Genomic DNA, 15,213 nt, shown 5'->3' with positions numbered 1-15,213 from the left:
GAGCAGCTTTCAGTGCAATTGCTGACTTGTGTGATTAGCCCGTACCCTGTCCCTTTAGTCCTTGGCAGCAGTCAGTTCTGTATGCTGAGACCCTCTGTCTTCTCCCATGCTGTGCAATATCTTACTTTTTCACAGATCTACTACTCTGTGGTCTATGCCATCATGTCTTATTTAAGAAAGCTCTTGCTGAGTGAGAAGCATATGCCTATTAACATAGCATTGGGGAGGTTGATTCAGAAGGATTCCAAATTTGAAGGCAACCTGAGCTATACAGAAGAACCCTGTCTCAATAACAAATGAAGAAACAGAAGGAAATCTTCCTGTACTAGAGAAGTGGGAAGTTTGCCTTTCTTGTATTTCATGTGCCTTCTCTTTTGTTGAAGAGTACAGTCAAACTTTATTTGGTGCCTGGGCATGGTGGTACATGTACGCAGGAGGCAGAGGCAGGTGGATCTAGAGTTCCATCTACAGAGTGGATTCCAGGTCAGTCAGGGCTACATAGTAAGGCCCTGGCTCCAAAACCAAACTCCCAAACTAGCTTTCTTTAATATATGTTTTTGCATATGTTTCATTGCTCACACTGTTAAAATCCTGTCTTGAAACTTATAAAAAATACTCGAAAGTTGCATCTTAAGTTTTTAATATTTTATATTTGAGTACCTCTACTGCTGATTTTTTAATAAAAGAGCTGATGCAATTTAAGAAAGATTTTCCTTTAATAAATAATGGATTGTTAACTTTGGAAAATTGTTGTTCGAATCTTAGATGACCTTTTAGTAAAAAAACCCGGTACCAGATATTGGGATAAAAGCTGAAAGATCAGAGAAGCAGAGCAAGCCACAGCCACCACCTCACCAACTCCTCAGCCGATCCTGTTTCCATGAATTCTCTGACTGAAATCCTCTGAGTCCTCACCGAAAGGATCTCAGCTGAACTGCCTTAGTTCCTGTTTCCTCACACCTTAATATACCTTTCTCCACCCTACTGTCACTTCCTGGGATTGAAGGTGTGTGTGCTTCCCAGTACTGGGATTGAAGGCATGTGTGCTTCCCAGTACTGGGATTAAAGGCATGTGTGCTTCCCAGTATTGGGATTGAAGGTGTGTGTGCTTCCCAGTACTGGGATTGAAGGTGTGTGTGCTTCCCAGTACTGGGATTAAAGGCATGTGTGCTTCCCAGTACTGGGATTGAAGGTGTGTGCCACCACTTCTGGTTCTGTTTCCAGTGAGGGTGTGTGGCGCCGCCCCCCCCCCCCCTATGTCTAATCAAGTGACTGGCTCTGTCCTCTGATCCCTAGATAAGTTTATTAGGGTACACATTATATCACCACAGAAAATAGTATATTCTCTTTTTGAAATTTCTCTAATAGAATTTATTGGTGTGTTTATATTTTCAGTCCTGTGAACTTTTCTAGAAGACAGCTTTACAAGGATCTAGAAGGACCAAATTCGGGGCTCCAGAACTCTCCAGCACCCAGGTACAGATGTTTGTGGAAGGAGTACTCCTAGCCATTGTGTATAGAGTGAAAGTCTTTGAGATGGGCATAGGAAAACTTGATGATCCTTTCATCGGAGCAGGCAAGTCAACTGTGGACTTGTGAAATGATGTCATCATTTACAAGATTCACACTCGAGAACAACATTACAAAGAAACTGCCAAACAAATCTCAAAATGTTTTTGATAATTTTGAATTTGGGTTAGGCACATTCATGGCTGTCCTCTGCCTCATGCTGGCGGCTGATGGGTGCAAGTTGGACGTGCCTGCTTAGAGGGTCCAAAGCAGCAGCTTTGGAAGCACGCCTCAGTTTCGTTCCAAGCCCCGATCTGACTGATGGTCCCATGGACAGGTTGCTGAAGCATCCTAAAATGGAGGCTGTGATTATGCCTCATTTTTATGATTACTCATCCGGATATTGCAAAAATGAAATGAGGTGCTGACCCACACTGTAAATGTCAGTGTTTCACACCATGAATGTGGTTTACAACGCTGATAATAATAGCATAGAAATCGTGCGGGTGACAGGTTGAGACAGCTGTAACCGCCACACACCATACCCCAAGTGGTAGAAACTGGGGAAATCAACTTTCTCTGTCACATGTGCCACTTTGACATGGTGGAAAACAAGTTTGTTTTTTAAACAAAACTAGGATATGTGTTTACATTATTTCATTATTAGTAATTAGTCTTGACATTATTTTTGAATTTTGACTAACACTGAATAACATGAAATTATGTTAATATTACAGTTAGTTCTAATTGGCTCTTAAGACTGTTTCCTCTTTGAATGTGTAGTTTCCATATGCTATGCATACAGTTACGGTTTAACCTGACCAGTTCAATAAACAGAGTGGACTCTTTTTATCAAGGTTTTTAAGGAATTGATTACACTTACAGTGATCAAAGAAAGATACTGAAAGGAGTCATTTTTTTTTTTCTAATTAAAACTACTCAGGATTCCTAATCACTGATCTTAGCACATATGAGTGTTCCCCCTCCCTGATAGCCTTGGGAGACCTAAGGGGTGGTGAGGGCCGTTATCTCTGTGTTTGCTCTTTTTTCTTCTCCCCATCCCCTCCTCCCCGCCTTTGAATTCTTTTCCTCTGTTCTTCTCTTCCTCATCATTCTCTCTCTTGTCTCTTCTTTCTGTTTCTGTGACGCTGGCATTGAACTGGAACCTCTATGTGCTAACCCAGTGCACTCTCATGGAGCTGTGCCCCTAAGCCCAACTGTCTCTTCTTCTTCTTCTAGTAAATTTAGGGTTAAATGTGCGCAAAGTGTTTTCCAGTTAGGGTGATGCTGAGGGCCTCCTTAAATCCTTAGGCTAGGGATTGTAGGTCAGTGGTAGGATGCTCGCTCTGTGTCGGCAAGATCCCAGATTTGACCCCCAGCAAGGGGGTGTGGGAGGGTACCTCAATGGGCATGCCAGCTCCCAATATCTGGTTCTATTTCCCAGTACTCGGAACATTTACATTATGTTCTACTCTGAGTAATACATGGTTATAGTAACAAGCAGATTGTGGTCTCCTCTCTGAAAGAGCTTGCCAATCAATAGAGAGAAGAAGTCACACAAGAATAATTGACGTGAGGCAGACTCTGCATTCTTGAGGTTGCAAAGAGAAGTGCTGTGGAACTACAGAGGGCCCAGCCTGTGTGGCTAGTCAGGAGCCACAGCAGTAGCAATCACGCTGGGGTTTAAAGATTAGGATTTCAGTAGATATGCCGAAGTGCTGTAATGTGTGATGTTGATTAAATATGGCAACATGTTTTTCCAGATCAAATCATGTAAATTTACAAGATAAAAACTTGAAGTGATCGCTTTTAGTTTTGATTTTGAGTAGGCAAATAGTTTAGCCCTGAATTTCATGTCCAGTCCCTAAGTGAGCTTTTAAATATAAGCATGTCTTTTTAAAATTGAAACATTAGAAATAATGATTTACTATTCATTGTCCTCATTTTAAATTCAGATTTTCTGAATGCATTATTCTCTATAAAACCTACTTACAATTGGGGAAAAAAATTGAGGAAAATTTTATCAAGAACGTATAAAACATTGATAAGGGCCATGGTGACATTTGGCCCAGTTTGATTTTTTTGTTTTGTTTTGTTTTTCAGCACAGAGTTTCACTGTGTAAACAGCCTTGGCTGCCCTGGAACTCGCTCTGTAGAACAGGCTAGCCTCGAACTCACAGAGAACCACCTGCCTCTGCCTCCTGAGTGCTGGGATGGAAGGCATGCAACCCCATTGCCCGGCTTGATATGTGTGTGTGTGTGTGTGTGTGTGTTCTGAGAGAGGGTTTCTCTGTGTAGCCCTAGCTGTCCTGGAAGTCACTCTGTAGACCAGGCTGGGCTCTGTTTCCCAAGTGCTAGGATTAAAGGCATGTGCCATTTTTAGTCTGTCTTTTTCCAGTTCTAGTTCTATTGCAGCAAATACCAGGTGAAACTGTAATAAAAAGCTCGCAATGCGCATCGCATTTAAGTAATTGGAGCAAACCTAATAAATCAGACAACAATAAATGTTACTAAATACAGTTTTATTAAGTTGGCTTTTGGAGGGACACACTGCTTTGTTTATATTGTCTTTAGCTCTGGGCTAGCTAGTGTGTAATGGTTGAACCATAGTGAAGATCCCGCATGTCTTCCGTAGGGCTGCCCCTGCTGTCCCTTGGATGTGACGGCAGGAAGTTGCTAAGGAAAGAATATTCAATGATCTTGTTCCATACTTGATGGCTTTTGTTTTAGACTTTTTTGTTGTTGTTAAAGTCCAGGACAACAAAGCTGCATTCATTCATTCATTCATTCATTCATTCATCTCATTCATTCATTTTATTCATCTGTTTCATTCATTTCTCCTTTGTTTTTTCCAGCTTAGCAGATCATACATCCTTCAGGAGCTGAGAATTCATAAGTCTGGTCTTCACCGTGGTGATTGGAACTTTCCAGTCTCAGAAAAGTTGGCCAAGGTCTAGAATTTGTTTTTCCCTATCAAAAGCAAAGTCATCTGTGAGATGGAAGTTTCTGCTAATTTCCTTTTAGATAGAAGGACCTCTGTTCTGCGATGACCGTCCCAGACTTCAGGAGGATGGTTCCCTTAAGAGTTCTTGAACATTGAAAACTACTTGTAGGGCTTAGAGCCGTTGACTCCCATGCTAAAGGCTTAGTTCCTCTGTCACCCACTCACCATTTGGGGACTTCTTTCCCTGTTAATTAGCAGTAAAGTCATTTTGTTCGTTTGGTACTAGGTCTTGCTTTGTTGCCTAGGCTTCTTTCTAATTCCTTAGCCTCCCAAATGCTGGGAATATAGGCCCCTGCTTACTAAAGCAGTTTTCTGTGTCCCTTCATCTGGCATGGGCTCCTGATTTTACCACATACTTTTTCCCTAGGGACTGCACAGGACTGAGTCCATATGGAAGAAGAACTGCCTGGTTTCTGTGGAGAAAGTGGCCAGGTTAGAAAAAAAGCATGCCTTATAGTGTATTTTTTGCATGAACCATATCTGTTGTTCACCTGGTTAGAAGAGCAATGAGATCATCTAAGTCTTCCTTGGAGAGGCTGCAGTGTGGTGCCTGACATACCAATAATAATTGATTGGGAGATATAGGATGTGGACAGGGCCAGCAAGGAACAGATGCTACCTGGGGGTTGAGGAAGGGCTCCCTAGGATGGTGGCATTTTAACTTAGTAAGGAATATAGGCTTCTGCTCACAGATGATGACCTGTAAAAGGCTTTGTTTAAATAATGTTTATTCCTTTCCCAAATATTGAAAAACACTAAAAAAAAAAGTCATAGAAGATATGCTTCCAACTCATCATGCTCTTTTTATTTTCCATCACATCTGAACATTACAGTCAACCAGCTTAAGTCTATACAGTATCCAATGAATACTGTTTCCCATGCAGTATCCAGTGGATACTGTTCCCCGTCCTGTTTCCAGTAAATATTATTCCCATCCAGGATCCAGTGAATATTGTTTCCCATCCAGGATCCAGTGAATATTGTTTCCCATCCAGTATTCAGTGAATATTGTTTCCCATCCAGTATCCAGTGGATATTGTTTCCCATCCAGTATCCAGTGAATATTATTACCCATCCAGTATCTAGTAGATATTGTTTTTTCAACCAGTATCCAGTGAATATTATTCCCCCATCCTGTATCCAGTGGATATTGCTTCCCATCCTGTATCCAGTGGATATTGTTTCATATCTTTCAGCCTGCCTGTTGATTGCTATCTTGTGTCATGTTAAATTTACAAAGTATCTGCTCATCTCCATAAAACAGTTTAATATTGACTGTTTCTTTTGTCTTCTTTCTACTTTAGGAAATAAAAAAGGTAAAATTCAATAAATTATAATAATTATACACAAAACAGCCAAACTTGAAATTTTACCACATGCTGATATGATGTGTGTGAACCCTTGCAGGAATTTGTAACAGTAGCTTAAAAACTAATGATAGAGCCAAGAGACTTATAAAATATAGTAGGGGACTCTCTGGAGAGATGGCTCAACAATCATGAGTGCTTGTTGGTCTTGCTGAGGACCAGAGTTTGATTCGCGCGTGCGCACACGTGTACACACACAAAAGATGTTAATAAAAAAATTCCTAATTCCTCCTGGGAACAGATTTCATAAAATTAAATAAATGAATTCACATAGTCAGCAGTGAATTTACCTTATTATGTATAAAATGTTGCTGCTAGGAAATCCTCAACAGGTAAAGTGTTGCAATTTTTTAGACATTGTTTTACTAAACATGCCCAACATGTCGCTTTGATTTTCCTATATAGGCTGTATTTTAACGGAATTGTAACAGCTTGCCAGTTTGCTGTGATCATGTGCAGTATGGTCACTCAGTGGATTTCTCAGTGGATACAGCGTCTGTTTGTTCCAGACCACACAATGAGACTAACAGGATGTGTCTTAGTCTCTAATTCATGGCAGGTGCATTTCCTGTATTATGTTTTCCTTGATAGAGTATTAACATCTCATTACTTGCATTTTGCAAAGAGATGCCAGCTACAGGTAGGGGTGGTGGATAGGGTGTGACTGGAGAAGTACAGGAACAGCTCAGGAAGTGGTTGTTTAGTCAGGCGGCTACCTGGATCACCCTGGAACTGAATTCAACAGACACCATCTTAATGGTGACGATTGCAAGGCTCTCTATTTCCTTGAAGAGTTCAGTTCCCCACATTTTCTTGCTCATGACCAGTTGTCCTCTTTACGGTTTCTGTTTTGTGAAACAACATTATGACCGTAAGCAACTTAGAGAGAAAAGAGTTTGTTTTGGCTTACACTTCCACATCACAGACCATCGCTGGGAAAGCAAGGGCAGGAACACAGTGCAAGAACTTCAAGGCAGGAGCTGATGCAGAGGCCATGGAGCAGTGCTGCTTACTGGCTTGCTCCTGACTTGCCCAGTTTGTTTTCTTATATACCCCAGGACCACCTGCCCAGCAGTGGCACCACCTACAATAGGCTGGGCCCTCCCACATCAATCATAAGACGTGCTCACAAGCCAATCCTATGGAGACATTTTCTTGATTAAGATTTCCTCTTCACAGATGACCCTACCTATTGTGTCAAGTTGATATAAAAACTAGCCAGCACACAAGCTCTTCAGTTAATCCCTCACCTGACAGTGGGCATAGAGCAGGTGGAAGACATTTCTAGCACACAGAATGGTTGACAGATGATCAAGGCTCCTACATGTGCTGTGCAGTACATCTTTGTACATTGTTTCTTGAGTGTCCTGGAACAAAATGCTATAATTCCATGAAACTACTATTAAATATTTTCTCCAAAATGTATTTGCATTTATAAATTAAGCTATCAGTTCCCTATGTAATAGTTTTCTCACAGACTTAAATAATACACTTGTGATGACAGTTGCCAAGCATCTAGTTGTCTGACAGATTTGAAAAGCAATATATTCCCTTGTCTGGTGTACACAGGCTGTTTGTGGCTACTTCCCATTAGATTGTGACCTCCAAGGAGGGCATGGCATTGTCTTATTTTTGTCTTTAATTCAGTAATTCTACCATAGCTGATATTCTCCTGCTCAGCAGCATCTCATAATAAATATAGGACTGCAGATTGCATAAACCTCATTCACACTTTGGAATCCCAGTGGTCAGAATCATGGGCTGGGTACTGTGTGCAACTGTACGGGTGGACCAAGGAGAAAGTTCAAGCTTTTGACTTGTACAGAAGTGTTTAGGAACTACTGGTTGGAATTTACCATTCAATTCTCAGTATTCAGGAAGCCACTTGATATTGTAGCAAAGGACAGGATCAAATCCAAAAACATGCTTGAAAGGAGAAACAGCTGAGGTAGTAAGTAAGCAGTCATTGTATCTTGGCAATGCATGCCGAGCAGCCATTAAGGGCTCTGTGAGTGTGCTGCACAGACTTGAGGCCCCCAGCACTGTGCCTTCTTAGTGGAACTACATCACTCAGGTGATGTGGGCACATGGGCCTCTGTCTGTTCTAACCTTGAAGGGACTGATCTTGTGAGATTATGTGGCGAAATCTATGGTCTGATACTGTGAAGACTAGAGATAATATAGAAAAACTGTAGAAGACCATTAATAACATCTCCTTTAGATTCTTTATGCCACATTTCAAACTTTATTCTTCTTAAAATTTACAGAAGGAAAAAAAATAAAGCAGAGCTCATAGAAAATAAGATTCCTTCATGGTATGAGGAGGTAGGTAATTTAAAACAGATGCTTAGACTAAAATCTCATATCACAGTTCTATGTCCAGCTTTGACAGTTAACAAAGTGTCTCTAGAAAGAATTCTCTTTTACCTAAAAACTCTGATTTCAAAATTAATACAACACTACCATATAAAGTCTTCAGTTTCCTGAAATAGCCACAATGAAAGTAGGGACCTGTTCTATATATCGGTACAATTGCAGCTTCTTGTAGATGTGAGATGTCAGGTTAGTTGGTTTTTCAAGACAGGGTTTCTGTGTGTAGCCTTGGCTGCCCTGGAACTCGCTCTGTAGACCAGGCTAGCCTCGAGTTCAGGGATCCACCTGCCTCTGCCTCCCAAGTGCTGGAATCAAAGGCCTGTACCACCACCACCTGGCCCTTAGACAGTTTTAATCAGAATTTACTGTATACTTGCCGTCATTCACAACAGCAGTGGTGTGGTGATGAAGGAGGCTGCCCCTGGGTCTTTGCTCAAGACTGTGCTAGACAGTCTGTAAAAGCCCCAGAGTACCACAGTAATGAGGATGGGTGCCTGCAGGTCAGCCCAGACAGCCTCAGCTGGCGTCCAAGGTGAAGGGGATAAATGCTTTCTCAGATCGGAAGCAAGCGAGTGGCTGGCCTCTCATATCTTCTTAATAAGGTTTGTTTAACAGCTAGTGAGAAAGAGCCCAGAAAATCTTTACTCTTTTAAATTAAATATGAGTTTGGTGTTTTTCTGGAAAATACTTAAAAATATCATTTGATGGCATAAGGGCTGTTATGTTACAAAATATATGCATATTTTTAAAATTCAAAACTTAAATGAAGGAACTCTGGCCATCTCAAGTGAGGCAGACATGGCTCTGGCAGGCCTTGCCCTTCTCCCCCATTCCTGCTGCCTTGCTAAACCATTAGATGACATCCCTAAAGCTGGACACCAAGGTCTGTTCCCTTATTTGGCAATCTCCTCTCCTCCTGAGGCTGACTACCTAGGTCCAGCTAATCAAAGTATTGACGTCCAGCAATCAAAAGCCCCCTTTGGTTCACCTAATTAACATACCCAACCAAAACATCCCACAGCATCCTAGCCCGTCCTGACACAGACCTTCCCATTTCTCTTCTTAAAAATGACACCTGCAAGGTCATTTGCTGCTGTTTTTCTGCCTGAGTCAGAAAGCAGCCACTTTAACTTTGCCTCCCCGCTTAATAAAAGATGTCTCTGTGAAAACAGGCATTTGGGTGTGGTTTGTGCCTAACCCAGGGTCCAGGAGGGAACACCCACTGTTTGAGGATCTCCTTCATTAAGTGAGTAAGTAAGTGACTCTATTTTACAGATAAATGACAACTGTCTTTGAAGACCACTTTGGAGAGTGCACACGATCATGAAATTATCATGCACTGTTGAGGTTTTCATGGCCCGCCAAGATTATGTGCCTAAGTCCAAAACCAAGACCTCCAATCAGTTCATATGGAGACTAGGTCATTGAAGAAGTAATTAGCTTAGTTAAGATGAGTCATGAAAGCTGGCCCTAATCCAGTCTGACTTGTGTGTTTATTAGAAGGGGAATATTGGACACAGATCCACATCTGCAGGCAGTGCAGACAGACAGAGGGAAGAGAGCCCTCTACAAGCCAAGAAGGGGAGCCTGGACTAGATCTTTCCCTGACAGCTCTTGGAAGGCAAGCTGGCTGATACCTTGACTTGCGACTTTTGAGTCTCCAAAAGTGTTAATACATGTAGTTGTTTCTGCCAGCTAGCTGTGGCTGTCAGTGCTAATGAGCACGTAAGCTACCTAGATGGTTCTCCATGCTGTGGTTGGTTTGAATGTCAACTTGTCACATGCTAGAATCCCTTGAGTAGGAAAGGAAGCCTCACCTCAAGAAGCATCCTGATGGCCTTGATTGATGTGGGAAGGCCCACCCTAATAGTGGGCGGCATCTACAGGTAGCAGACTAGATAAAGAGCTATTTCACTTCATGCTCCTTGGCTTTCCCTCTGCCACCAAGTTGATTTGTCCCGCCGCTGCTGCTGAGTCCTTCCCTGAGAAGAACCAGGGTTTCCAAGCTTCCATTATGGACTAGAGACCACTGGTTCTCCAGGAACTTCTTGTGCTTCCAGTGTCTGATTGGGACTCCTGAGTCCACACCTTGTGGACTGAGTAACTACTGGTTGTTGCCTCCCAGTGAGTGTTTGGGAAGCTGAACATGTGGTCCATGAGGAGGTGCACTGTACCAGGAGAACCTAATGAGCTTGATAATATATTCAAGCAGAAGTCTGGAGAGTGTGTGTGGCAATGGACTTTAAGGGTGTGGGATAATGGTAGGAGGAACATAGAATGACTCAAGCTGAGTTTGTCAATATGAGCCCATTGAACAGAGATTCTAGGTTTACTATTGAACCTTGCACAGATTTTTTTAAAAAAGGTACCAAGGGTCTATTTGATTGGTTAGTTGAACTATTTGGGGAAAGGTGGTCTACTGAGAATGGGACTGATATTCTTGTTTTATTGTTGGATTCCCTGCTTAAAACCTAATCCTCCACAATGTGTGGGCCCAGAAGACATACCCTTCACTAATACTGTAAGATGCAAAAAGTGTGGGAGGGATGCCAGCACATTTGAAGAGCTTTGTTGTCACCCTTTTCCTTGGGCCAGACCTTAGAGTGGGAGATGCTGCTGCTCAGTTGGATGCATTAAATATGATGCACTTAATGGGCCCCAGAGCAGCAGGGGCCAGGAGGCAGCAAAACATCACCAAAGGCAAGATGAACATGCTTCGCATGGCGTGATCCTTGCATTGGATTTTTGGGACTGGCAAATCAATAACGGTGTTTCCTGGGGTGAAATAGATGAGTTTGTTTTTGTCTGATCTATACATGCACAAGACTCTAGAACAAAGGAAAGAATTGCTACATTTGATTATAGTAATGGGGATCCATGGCCCATCAGTCAGTTTTTGGAGGAGCCAGTTTACAGACCCAGAACCCCTTGAATGAAGGGAAGGCCAGGTCTCCCTGAGGGACAACCTTGCTACAAGACCTAAGAACTATACTGTTAGCCAGACTGCATATGTGTTACACTGTTAGCTAATCTCCCATCCTTCCCCCCCGAGAAACCCACATCTGTTTGCTAGAGGAACGGTACATAGGGACAGCAGATGTAGTGGCCACCCTCCTTCCTCCAGCCTGTACTTGCTGAACCAGCCTGTTCTGCAGCCGCATGCAAACCATAGCTACTATTTAGTGTGTTGCTAACATTCAGCTGGCCAAGGTCCAGGCTTGGATGCGTTGGGTGTCTTTGAGATCTCATTTTGCCCAGGCCACCGGTACCCATGGGCTCTCAGCAACAGACAGCAGCAGATGTGGGTTATTCCTTCTGAAGCCAGTTTACTCTGCAGAAACAAGAGTCAAGGAATGTTTTCTGTTCGTTTTAATTGGTTGTCTCAGTACATAAGTCTTGTTCCTCTCAGCCAGTACAGGCTACCCTGTCATCATTGAAGATGTTAGATGTGGGAAAGTGGCCAATTTTTTCCCTTTGTTCTGAGGAAGAACTGCAGTCAATCCGTCAGGCTTGTGTCTTCGGCAGTGCTGGCAATGAAGTTTTATACACTACAGTCAACGATGAGGTAACTTGGAAGAAAAAATTCAACCACTGTATTTTTAGTAATGGGTTTGTAAGTACCTTGTATGTGTGCGTGTGTGGGAGGGGAATAAAGGAACGAAACCTTTAAACAGAAGTATGGAAAAGCAATTTTTTTTTTTTTTTTTTTTTGTTGTTTCAAGATAAGCTTTCTCTATGTGGTCCTGGCTGTCCTGGAACTTGCTTTGTAGACCAGGCTGGTTTCAAACTCAGAGAGATCTGCTTGCCTCTGCCTCCCAAATGCTGGGATTAAAGGCGTGCACCCCTACCATTTGTCTGAAAAGCCAACTTTTATGTATTCTGTAACAAGGCAGTTTCCTTTAGGAAGGTTGCTTGAGTTAGCTTACAGACTTTTCAGAAATTGCCTCCTTGAACTGAGTGTTTTGTCCACAGATTTTTGTGCTCGGCACAAACTGCAGTGGCTGTCTGGGGGTAGGTGACGTTCAGAGCACCATTGAGCCTCGGAGACTGGATTCTTTAACTGGCAAAAAGATAGCCAGCCTCGGCTATGGCAGTGGCCCACACATCGTTCTTGCAACAACAGGTAATAGGAACTCAATGGATAAGTTTAGGGTATTGCTGATTTGTTAAGAAATAAGACCAGGATGCCCTGAACATTGAGAGCAAACTTTCTGATTGAGCAAGAGTTGCTGGCTCTGCTCTGTGAGCTTGGCCATGCATTGGGAACATGGAGTATGGCTGTACTTGAGCAGCAGAGAATGGTAGTTTAACACAGGGTGTCTCAACGGATGAAAGACAGTGCACACAGCCCTTCCGTTCCCCACTCGGTAAGTGTGAGAACTCTGCTTGCTCTGGATCTTAGGAAGCCTACACTTCTTAGATTCCTGGCCTGTAAATTGAGAGACCAAATGGTGATTCCGCCATTCCTCTAAGCATTCTGTAATTCTTACATTGAGTAAGTGGCTGATAGAAGTTTGCCTTAGTAGTATAGAGAAAACATTCTCTTGGCTACGTCGCGAACTCAGAGTTATACAGAATTAGAATTAAATTTTGCCTTTGAGGTATAAGTTCTGGCAATTTGGGCGGGAGTTTCCAGTAATAGGCAAGATGATTCAGACCATTTCTTCATTTAAAAAAAAAAAAAAAAAAAAAAAAGACAGCTGAAGTCTTAAGGGAAGGCGTCAGGTAAGGTGAGGAAACAGGAATAGTCACATGAGGCTGGAGGAGACTGTGAAGCTGGCCTGCTTTTGAGATACCCACCTGCCCAGCTGATGCTGAGCTATAGTTTGTACTCTTTAGGTGAAAGGTTACAGGTCAAGAGGTCAAGGTCCCGTGTAACTGAAGTATAATAGGAGACCTCCCATAGGCTGGGATGACAAACACCACACTCTCAGCACAGGATTTGCCACTTCCTAAGGATTGAATAGGAGAATTTCTTGCTTGGAGCATCCCAGAGAAGGAAAAAGAGAAAATGAAACAAACCGTCCCCCAGAATTTGCAGCAGGTTTGTGTCACGGTAGACCAGATGGTCTAAGTCTCAGGCCTTGAATTAGAAGCATGGACTTTATCAAAGGGTGCCGTAGAAGTGAATGCACATCCTTTTTAGAGCAAGTCACCTCCATTGGAAGCCCAGGAGGATCGCCAGAAACAGCTTGTTAGCGTCAGTGAGCAACAGCTTGTGGTCTGACACACATGTGGGCCCAAGGCACGTGGATGTGGCAGGAGACAGAGCTACAAGTGCAGCTTGCAGACTGTGGTTGGCCTTTCCTTGCAGTTCTAGGATTGAATAATGCTTCACCCCTGTAACGTGCTTGTTGCCATCAGCTGAGCAGGAGGTTGGCTGTGTACAGAGAAGTGATGTCAGCAGAGGGAAGCTGGGGATTTATAGGCTGAAGCTGTCCTGTTTGGAACTTGCCTCTTTGCACCCTCCCCCTTGGTTTCTGAGGTCAGATAATAATGCAGCCTTGCTTGCTGATGTGGAAAGTGAGCACAAGTGAGCACCCACTTTGGCTGGGTGCAGCACTGAGAGCTCAGTCCAAACCACCAACCTCCTGTAGGGTCTAATGTATGAGACCCAGTAGGAGTGGCAGACGGTGATTATTAAACATGAGCTGTTGGAATATCAGAAAAGAATTACAGAAAGCAAAACATTGACAGAGGAAAAAAGATCTACAGACAACATAGAAGATTTGGGAAAGACCCAGTGAGCAATTGAATTATCAAATGAACATTCATTGGGCAAGTTCTATAGCAATTTGTATATCACAAAGAAAGTCAAACCAGACGATCAAATGAAGTACACTCATAATATAACCTAAGTAATGTAGAAAACACAGATGACAGGGAGCATACATGTGACTTAGTTCTTCAAAGTTCAGAATCAGAAAACTAAATTCTTATATGTACGGTAGGGTACATATATGCAGGGCTTTGGGGGAAACATGCTATGATTTTTTTATCTGTAAATTGCACACATGTTCTATGAATTTTTATAATTGCACAAGTAATACAATAAATTTTAAAATATATTTGGTCATCTTTCTCTAAAGTAAATGAAGATCTAGAAGAGTTAAGTAACACCTTACACTCTTGACTTTTGATGTACTATTTTCTCTGCTTTATTTTAGTGTTTTATTTATTCAGAAATCATCTTTTCGCTATTTTTAAACTTCAGAGAGTTAAATTCCATTGTGTTGCTTTCACGTAGAAGGCAGTTTGGGTTTCCAAATAGATTCTGTCACAAGGTGAATTTGGAAGGAGGAAGTCGAGCCACCTTTGAAGCTGACTCTTAGTTTCCGTCTGTGGAAACTGAGGGACGTGTTGTAGTCTCATATAGAGAAGGATGTGTTGTGAAGGCTGTTCATCTTTCTTTATTTTCAGATGGAGAAGTCTTTACCTGGGGTCACAATGCTTATAGCCAGCTGGGCAATGGGACAACGAATCATGGTTTAGTGCCCTGCCATATCTCTACTAATTTGTCAAATAAACAAGTCATTGAGGTTGCCTGCGGGTCTTACCATTCTTTGGTCCTAACATCTGATGGAGAGGTGAGGATAATTAGCATAAACTCACTGATTTTTTTTTTCTATTTTTACAATATGTTCTATAGATTCCTTTAACTGCCCCCAAAATATGACTAGGCAATAAAATCAATAAAATTGAGTTTGCTTTGTATTGCTATAATAAAACATCATGATCAAAAGCAACTTGGGGAAGAAAGGTTTTATTTGCCTTACAGGCTACAGTCCAGGGAAATCAGGGTAGGAACTCAAGACAGGAATCTGGAAGCAAAACTGAAGCAGAGGTCATGGAGGAACTCTACTTACTGGCTTGCTCCCCCTGGCTTTCTCAGCCTGCTTTCTTATACCTCTCGGAACCACCAGCTCAGAGATGGCACTGTCTTCAGTGGCCTGGTCCATG

General features: G+C 42.4%; 1 protein-coding gene across 4 annotated transcripts in view; it reads left to right on the top strand.

The window, feature by feature from the left end:
• The window catches only part of Rcbtb2 (RCC1 and BTB domain containing protein 2), a 42,299-nt gene that overhangs the window by 8,361 nt on the left and 18,725 nt on the right, over positions 1-15,213 (top strand). For 3 of the 4 annotated variants that reach the window (XM_059273347.1, XM_059273346.1, XM_059273349.1), the window contains exons 2-8: positions 1,396-1,476; positions 4,365-4,460; positions 4,881-4,945; positions 6,286-6,439; positions 11,663-11,818; positions 12,226-12,376; positions 14,674-14,840. In XM_059273347.1, the coding sequence (XP_059129330.1) occupies positions 6,332-6,439; positions 11,663-11,818; positions 12,226-12,376; positions 14,674-14,840 (582 nt within the window). In that variant the 5' untranslated portion in view covers positions 1,396-1,476; positions 4,365-4,460; positions 4,881-4,945; positions 6,286-6,331. The remainder of the gene's footprint in view (positions 1-1,395; positions 1,477-4,364; positions 4,461-4,880; positions 4,946-6,285; positions 6,440-11,662; positions 11,819-12,225; positions 12,377-14,673; positions 14,841-15,213) is intronic. The other variant, XM_059273348.1, reaches the window with a different exon arrangement.

This window comes from Peromyscus eremicus, chromosome 9 (assembly GCF_949786415.1).
Source record: "Peromyscus eremicus chromosome 9, PerEre_H2_v1, whole genome shotgun sequence".
NCBI lineage: Eukaryota > Metazoa > Chordata > Mammalia > Rodentia > Cricetidae > Peromyscus > Peromyscus eremicus.
The sequence above is the reverse complement of the archived record's forward strand: the minus strand, read 5'-3'. Positions and strand labels throughout refer to the sequence as shown.